This window comes from Syzygium oleosum, unplaced genomic scaffold (assembly GCF_021117445.2).
Source record: "Syzygium oleosum isolate NSW1041296 unplaced genomic scaffold, Sole_v2.1 Sole_v2.55, whole genome shotgun sequence".
Lineage (NCBI taxonomy): Eukaryota > Viridiplantae > Streptophyta > Magnoliopsida > Myrtales > Myrtaceae > Syzygium > Syzygium oleosum.
The window spans coordinates 992800-1002155 of NW_026607539.1; the positions used below are offsets into that span (position 1 = coordinate 992800).

Sequence of the window (9356 nt, forward strand, 5' to 3'; positions counted from 1 at the left end):
CTAAAAAACAAGTCCTTTTGAGTAATTTTTTATATTTTCTGATTTTTTTTCTCTTCTTTTCTTTCCTTCTTTTACGTGCTACCCCTTCATCTCCTTCACATGAACATTGAAATGAAGTGCTCGTTGTTGACTGGTAACTCCATTGGCGATCGGGCTCAGTTGTGAATTCCGACGACTCCTACTCTGTTTGCCTTTGAGCTCGGTAGAGACACAAGGGCTGCGAGCTCTCTGCTGAGCTACTGGAGTGACCCCGAATGAGGAGGTTGTGGAAGAGCGTGGTTGGCTGAGGAATTTGGTCGAACAGGCAGTGCGCCTATCTCAAGTTGCCGGAGGGCGAAACAGCCACAAAGCGGAGATCGTCGGAGGGCATGTCAGGGGTTGAAGTCGAGCAGTGGGGAGACGTAGGGCTTGGTGGCAGCGGCAGAGACAGTAATGATGGCAGATGAACGGTAACAAAGAAATCTGAGGGAGAAGATGAACAGTAACCAAGAGAAAAAAATCTCAAAAATTCAACAAATTCACTTGGTTTTGGGTAAATTTATCCACATTTTATTGCCAGCTGCCACATAAGATGGCCAGTAATAACTAGACCGCTGCATAAGTAATTTCAGGCAAAAATTGACCAAAATAGTTACATCATATATTCTCGCAAATGTTTAATACTATATTAGAACAATTAAAAAGTTCAGGACTACATAAGAATCCAAACAATAGGTTTGTAACTAAATTAATAATTTTCTAGGATAATTGTCCAAAAAGTCCCAAATATATTGTACGACAGCCAATTCAGTCATAAACCTTTTAGCGATTTGTCAATTTAATCATAAACCTTTCAACGGTGTCAATTTAGTCATAAACCTTTTTTAAGTTTGCCAATTTAGTCATAAACCTATTATTTTGATAATTGGCGGAAATGATTACATTGACAAATTGTCAAAAGATTTAAGACTAAATTGACAAATCGTTAAAAATTTTAGAACTAAATTGGTACAATTGAAAGACTTAGGACTGAAATGACCACCGTACAATAGATTTAGGGCTTTGTTTACAATTTTCCCGTAATTTTCCCTACAAATCTAAGATTGATATTAGTTCTGTTGTGAAATAGATTCTATATATATTTGGTCGAAATTTTTTAAAATTTTTTGATTCGCTGAATCCAACTGCTTAAGTAAAATAATTAATAGTTAATATTAGAAATAATTTATTAATCAAATAAAATATATGATGTTGATTTGTTTTTGAATTAGGTAGATTTCGGTATGTAATGAAACTTTCTTATACCTTATCTGGAGATACTTTTTTGTTATTCATTTTTGAAGATTTAATCTACTGAGGGGTAGACTTTTAAACATGTGTGAAATATTTTCTCTTTATTCATTTTTTTTAAAATTTTAAACTCAATAAGGGATGAAAATCTGATGTTAATCATTAGCTAGTGCTAATTGATCGATTTTAAGCCACATGGCAAACTATATCGTGCGGACGGGCAGTCACAGACGTAAAGTGAACTGCCACCTGACGAGCGCTAGAGCGAATATTCTCTCAGTTTCGGTCTCAATTTATTGGCTTTTGGTCAATCCTAAGTCATTACTAAGAGAGACACTAAACTTGTTAAGAGGACAATCCTTGAGACATTATTAGTCCTGTAAATTTACGTTCACATACAAAGAAAAAACTGAGCATGAATGATCTAATATGCCAAAGAGACTCACTAATCACCGCTGAATAATAATGACAACATAATTGACACTTCCTATAAAGGGCAAATTACATTTTTTTTTGTTTTTGTTTCCTGAAGTAGAAGTCACTATCAACTTGAACAACTCTTGCTAACAAAATACAAATTCTTCAGCAGAACACCACTTACCTGTATGACTTAGCCATCATATGTACTTTCACTTTCACTTCAATGGGACATTATCTAACACTAATGTCCCTAAACCTATTAAGTTGGGTGCCAAAAAAAGACATTAAAAACTACCTCCGATTTGCCGATTTCGACTATGATACCGAGTACCTCCTGTTCCGGGAAGGCGTCGACTTCGCTTCGTCCGCATTACCATTGCCAGAGCCGAGACTCTCGGAGGAATCCGAGCTGCTGTTGTTTTCGCTCTGGCTTTTGCTTGAGAACATCTTCATGAACACTTTCTTCGACCGGAGCAGCCCCTTCATCTTGGTTATCGTGGCCTTGTCCACGCTGGGCTTTCCGTCCCCGTTCCTCTCGGACCCTCCTTGGGCCCCGATGCTCAGCCGCAGCGAGGCCAGCTCGGTCTTGAGGGCCTTGAGCTCTTCCGCCGTGGCCACGGCATCCCAGTCTTCCTCTGTGTTGGTCGTGGCGGACCTCGAGCTTCCGTGGGACCCGTTGTTCAGCTCCCGAAGGCTTTTGGGGAGGTCTGGGGTGCTGCTCCCAGATGACGCAGCCACTCTGACCTGCTCAAAGAAGAGCACTTGCACGACGACGCGCAAAGGGAGCCTCTCATTTTGCACGGCGTGCATGCACGCGTCGACCGAGAGCTTCTTGCAGTCCATCAGTTTGCAAATCCTCTTCCTCTCACTCTTGGTGATCCCAGGATGCTCCTGCATTGATGTCAGTTCAACACAAATCATCAACATTAATGATCCCAAATCAGAATTCGCGTTTCTTTGGTAAGACGGATCGAAATCAGATCTTTTTGGAATAAACTTAACAGTTTGAAAAGCTCCATGTGCTTCAGATATAAGTACGTCCTAAAGTCCATGAGAAAAACGAGAACAGCATGAAACTGTTACCTTGAGAAACATGTCGATGGCTCGGTAAAGTCCGTCATGGGAAGGCCGAGGAACACTTGACATCATCTCAGCAAGTTCAACAAACTTGGACAAAGGCAGGTTATGATCTTTCGATATTTCAGCGAGGTATGCATCAATTAGTTTTGCCACCATCAGCTTGGAAGCATCGGACAAGATCCCCAGCCTCCTCATGCCTCGCAGCTCATGTTTTTCTTCAACGGACTCGATCTCCTGGCTCTCCCGTGACAAGAATTCCTCAACTACAGCAATTACAGTGCCAGCATCGTACATCATACTTTCTCCTTCTGGTGCCCGTATCAGGAGATCATTCACATTAGCCTCCTCTAATTGCTGTCCTATCTTCCTAATCAAGTCCCTTTTCGCCGTCTCCCCTGAATCGACACAAATGGCCGCCTTTAACAACTTGAGCAAGAAACTACAGGAGATGCTCCATTTCTCTCCAGGTAACAACCGCACGACTGTTTCTACCACCAGCCGATACTTCGGTGTATCTATGCACTTGCTCATACCTTTGCTGAACCCAGGCAACCTTCTGTAAGCATAAGCTTTCAGTGCTTCACCGATGATTTCGCCAGGAAGCATCCCTTTCATTTTGATATTCATCAAAACACGCTTGTATAACTCGATCTCGAGCTCACAAAGATCCTCGACCCACCAGTCCTTTGGAACCACACGAGTTCGGACACCATTTGAGTCCATCCCATTTTCCTCTCCCAGCTTCTTCTGGTTGTAGGAGTAGGACCAATCGACCTTGGAGATGTCAACACAGGCCTTCCCAGCAATCGACTCAATACTTTGATTCACCAACTTCAATTCCTCAGAATGTGGTAATAAGGATTTTGTGGTCTGAAGAACGATGATCGAATCCTTCCAACTACGGAAAATGCTAGAGCTAAGAAAAACTTCAATCTTGTAGATAAGATTCCCCTTTTCAACTGTCTCGTACATTTCTAAGTACTCGGCGGCACACCTCGCAGCGACGACATTGTAGGCATAACAGAACTTGGCGCAGACCTCAAATGAGGCAGGACCACCGGGAATGTCCGAGATGTTGACTTCATCGCTGTCATCATTATTGGTAGCTGCGACCAGTTTCTGCAGAAGTGCGCTCTTTGACAGAAGAGGAAACTGCAACAAGCAGGTAAATTCCTTACTGAGATAGAAGTTCCAAGTCATTACAGGATACATTAACGACTAGACTACTCTATGTGATCAAAGTTGAAGTTTATGCAAGGGCAAGTTTATGCACTGATTGGTTCATCAGAAGAATTCATATATAGTTCAATTACAATTGCTTAATCTGCCAATTTTCAACTAAGGAAACAAATTATACGGTCCGGCTTGCCATGGAAATTGGTTTTTGATGGAAGAAATTTAATCTATACCATTGTCCACAGGAATCTGAGGAGTCCAACGCAGTAGTCAAGCTAGATAGGAAACCTATTGTAGTGCTAAGAAGTTATAACAAGTGTTTGCTTTGCACAGAATTACGTATGGCAACCTCATTTCAAATAAAGTAGCAAGAGAAGTAGGCCAAAACTTTGCTTCTTACTTTATCATGACATGGCTAGACATTAACGTGACGGCAACAGAACCTTAAAAGGTAATTTCAGCACTTTGATTATGCGAGGCAAAATAAGCCAAGAAAGTCGCCAAGCCATTGCAAGTAGTTGTATGAAAAGGGTACCGAGTTGACCATACCTTATGCAAGTAGAACTTTACACTCCCAACACTGACAGTGATATCAGTTGCCAACTCACTTGAAACGTACCTGCACGTTGTCATGCCCCCTTATAGCGTTATTCAAAAGAGCAAATAAACCGATACGACCATGCAGACATGATTTCCAGAATGAACGTTCACAACATAATGCGCGAAAGTCGAGCACTTCAAGGCATGGCTGATTAAAAAAAAAACTCCACATGAAGTTGCAAAGGCATGCATTGGCCTATCAAGAATCTCCCCCACTTACAAAACACAGAACAATTTCAATTTACTTGCCAATTGAACTGCTTGAGATGGAGAAAACCCATAAAACATACACAGAAGTCAAGTCTTTCGAAGAGAAAATTTGTGCAAATGTTGAATACTGTAGACTGCTGTCGATGAATAAAATGTCATCAAGACAGCGTTTGCGAATAGCTTTTATAGCGGCTTGTGCGTGTTGAATAAAATGTCTGTTCTTTGTAGCAGCAACATCCACAACATTCGTTTGCTTTTTGAATTTAGAGAAAGAAATTTGTTCTCATCCTTCAAGCTCGTTTCGCTTTCAAACTGCATAAACTCAACAAACTTTTTGCACAAATATAATATCTCATGCAATATATTATGCTCTTTCTTAGAATAAAATTGAATAGCAATTATAATAATATCAAAATATTTAACTTATCCTTTCATAAGACGCATTAAGCGTTTGCTCAAAATATTTTGATATTCCTCCAATAATTTGTGAGAATATTGTACAAAGAGGAAATTTTCTATCCTTCGAAAATAATGCATAATCTTTTTGCAATATTAGGAACAAAATTTCCAAACTTCATATGGAAAGTCTCTTTTGCTACCTACAAATTATTGTAGAGGAGACAATATCTTTGCAAAATATAGAGAATTTCCTGTACATACCTTCCTCATATTTGCGAATCAAACTTGACAATTATAAGATATCTTCTAAGAATATGGCAAGTGTATGCAATAATAGCTTTCAAGATTAAAAGATTCTCCTTTAGCATAAATCTCAAATGCATAAAGATAATATAACATTAACGAATTTTGCAAAAGGTATGTAGATATTTTAAGCATTAAAACTCTGCAATATCTTACATGCATGGCACTACAAAAAAACAAGGGTTTTGCCACGAATTTTGCCACGAAAAATTTGGCAAAATTCGTGGCAAGACGAATTTCTAACGAAATTAGCGACGAAAAAAAATTCGTCGCTAATTCGGCATCGCAAATTTTTGCGACAAAAAATTTCAATTTTCGTTGGTAATTTGCGACGAAAAAAAATTCGTGGCTAAATTTCGTGGGAAAATTCGTTGCTAATTATTCGTTGCAAAAATCGTGGCAAAATTCGTCGGTAATTTTTCGTGGTAAAATTCGTGGCAAAACGAATTTCCAACGAAATTAGCGACGAAAAAAAATTCGTCGCTAATTCGGCGTCGGAAATTTTTGCGACAAAAAATTGTAATTTTCGATGGTAATTTGCGATGAAAAAAAATTCGTGGATAAATTTGTTGCAAAATTCGTCGCTAATTATTCGTTACAAAAATCATGGCAAAATTCGTCAGTAATTATTCGTTGTAAAATTCGTGGCAAAACGAATTTCCGACGAAATTAGCAACGAAAAAAAATTCGTCGCTAATTTGGCGTCGAAAATTTTTGCGACAAAAAATTGTAATTTTCGTTGGTAATTTGTAACGAAAACAAATTCGTGGCTAAATTTGTTCGTTAACGAATTTAACCACAGAAAAATATAAAAAAATATTTTTTTTGAAAAAAAAAAGTATATAAAAAAATTCGTGGCAAAATTCGTTGCAAATTAGCCACATAAAAATAAAAAATATTTTTTTTTGAAAAAAAAATTGTACAAAAAAATTTTCGTTGCAAAATTCGTCGCAAATTAGCCACAAAAAATAAAAAAATTATTTTTTTGAAAAAAAATTATATAAAAAAAAAATCCGTGACAAAATTCGTCACTAATTTGCCACAAAAAAATAAAAAGAATAAGGTTTTTTTGGTCACGTTTTTTGCGACGAACTTATTCGTGGCAAAATTCATCACTAATTTGCCACGAAAAAATTTTACTTTTGCAACGAATATTGTTCCGGAACGAATTTAGCGACGAATATTGTTTAGGGACGATTTCGATTTTAATTTCTAGAATTTATATTTAACATTGATTAAGCAGTTAATAACATCAAAATATTATAATGATAAATAAATAAAATACATTCATCAACATTTGCCACACGAATGACAAAGTTCAAAGTAATTCACCTCCTTCATTGATGTCTAGATGATAATTTAGAAGCAACTATCAGTGTTTCCCTCTCGCCTACTCCCACTGTGTTCAACACAACATATCAAGACCGATTGAAAACTCAATAGCTTAGAGTAGATCGCATATTCTAAAGAGAGTGTGTTTGAAGGACTGCCACACATTGACGTTATTAAGTACTTCAAGCAATCTTCTTGGATCTGAACAGCCATCACGAAAGTATTCAGCGACCGCAATATTGTGGAGGACCTGCATTGCACTAATGTTTTAGCTCAGACCATGGTGATTTAGGCGAGTTATACAAAAAGAACGACTTCTTTATTCAAGAAATTCCATATATAAGCACTAAAAGAAAAGGCAAAGCACGCACAGTCAGGAACAGTCCAAATGGATAGGAAGTCAGAATTTCAATCAAGACCCAGAAATTAAACCTCAAACCAATAGAAGATACAGCATGCTTACCATGTAGAAGAAAAGCTCACAACAGACCCAATGGATAACTAAACATGCGAATCCGAAACTAGAATTTGTTTACTGATCAAATAAAGTAAACTGTCTAAACTTAGGCATACAGAAAACAAATATGGTGCCATTATCGACTATACAGTGCAAGAGCTAACCCTTTTGGAAATTTGAACAATGCAAAAGCTAACCCTTTTGCTTGACATGTTCTTTTTAGATAAAAGGGTGAAGAATTTGTTGGTTGTCAGGTTTAATTTCTGATGAAAAACAGTGCAAAAGTTAACCATTTTGTTTCAAAGAGCAAGAGCTAAACTTGACAAAATGAAACTAACTTGCTATTGCCTCTGCCACCTATTACATGATTTTACAGTGTGAACCCAATGTCATCACAAGTTCTCACCAAAATGACAATCGAGAATGCAGCAGCAAAGTGTTAAACTAGAGTTGATATTTCTGTGTAAAACTCACTGAAAACCTGTTTACCACCAAAGAGCTTACATACATCATCATGGACTCAGCAACAATTTAAAAGGTCAAATACAATCGGCACAGTAAAACATACCTGGTACATCTTTAATCCTGTTTTGTTATTTGAAGCAGGGTTGGCACTTCCAGGCTCCAATAAATCATCTTCCCCATTGGCAGCAAAAATCCCACTACCGGTGATTTCTTTCAACTTGTAGGCAGAACAAGACTTCCTAGAAGATTACAAAAGCACTATTCTATGAAGAAGAAGACAAGGAAAAAGCCACAATAAGCGGAGTCCAAGTACAAAGGCATTATGAAAGCTTATGTAACTCTCTTGACAAGGAGGATATAAAAAGGTCACGTGTGTATGAGAGCGTGCCCACAACCAAACATGCATGCTTGTGCGCCTTTGTGTGGGTGCATGTGCATTTGTGCCAAATATTCATCCCCATTCTATATGTGTACGAAAAAAGATAGATAGGTAGCCAAGTAACTGGCTTTTTAGATGGACATGTTTGTGCGTGCATGTATTTGTAATTGTATATGTAATGACTTTTCTGTATGTACATGTTATCCATGGATTGAACCTTTTCCTAATCTAGCAACAAACAATTGTTTCTATTGCAGCACTTTTTAGAAGGATGTTGACGATGCACTATTTGTGACTTACCAATCCTCAGCAAAATGCCATCTCCTTTCCATGAATGGACTAAGTACAACCTACTCTTACATGGACTAGAGCTTTCACATATCAATAACATATTTCACATACGCAAATTGAAAAGACATCAAAAATAAGTTCACATCAGCTAAGCACCTATTACAATTGTATCTAGATCAGAGTTCGGTAGATTGTCAATGGGATGATCAAATCGGCATTTTCATGACCGCAGAAGTTCAGCAGACATTGAAGGAGCCCCATATGATAGTCGCCAAAGAAATGTTTACTTCTCGAATCTGGACATCTAAGGAACTTACGCTGTCCATCTAATTACTATTAATTGAAGAGCCATTGAATGGAAGGGGAATGACTGGACTATCTCAGTTAGACATGAGGGCTTGCAATAGAATCAAGCTCAAGAGGCCAACCAGACCTCTAAGGCCAAGGAAGATGAGCAAGCTCGACCTACCAAGGCATCTGAAGTTCTAAGATCCACCCAATTGACCAAGATTACTCCATCAACAGCCACCCCCAAAAAAATTTCCCTTCTTTTGTAATTTAAATGAAGGTGGTAAAGATTATCATGTTGGATTCAAAGTTTCTGCCCTCATTCCCCGCAGATCGATCACTACACATCCACATTGAACCTATATTACACAATCCAACCATAATTTCTAAAGAAAGAAGATCCAAAGCATTGGAGAACATGGAGAGAATGCGGACAAATAGGTAAAACGGCGGCGACCCATTCCGCCAAATGAAACATTGCATTTAAGGGGAAAAAACACAAAACGTCATCAATAAATCCGTCGCTAATTACCACGAAAAATAATTCGTCGCAAAATTTTTTTATTTTTTAAATTGGTAATATCGAATTCGTGGCTAAATCCTTCACAAATTAGCCACCAATAATTTTTCGTCACAAATTAGCCACGAAAAAAAAATTCATCGCAAACTTTTTTTATTTTTTAAATT

General features: G+C 37.9%; 1 protein-coding gene and 1 long non-coding RNA gene across 2 annotated transcripts; both read right to left on the reverse strand.

The window, feature by feature from the left end:
• Positions 1-1729: 1729 nt before the first annotated feature.
• On the reverse strand, positions 1730-4843 carry LOC130136920 (BTB/POZ domain-containing protein NPY2-like). Its single transcript, XM_056307528.1, has 3 exons — positions 4495-4843; positions 2773-3921; positions 1730-2580 (listed from the first exon to the last, which is right to left on the reverse strand). The coding sequence occupies exons 1-3, from the start codon at positions 4576-4578 to the stop codon at positions 2005-2007; spliced, it is 1809 nt and encodes a 602-aa protein (XP_056163503.1). The 5' UTR covers positions 4579-4843; the 3' UTR covers positions 1730-2004.
• Positions 4844-6704: 1861 nt separating this feature from the next.
• LOC130136923 (uncharacterized) lies at positions 6705-9122 on the reverse strand. Its single transcript, XR_008815615.1, has 2 exons — positions 7815-9122; positions 6705-7039 (listed from the first exon to the last, which is right to left on the reverse strand). It is a non-coding gene; the product is annotated as an uncharacterized LOC130136923 (long non-coding RNA).
• Between the last annotated feature and the right edge of the window lie 234 nt (positions 9123-9356).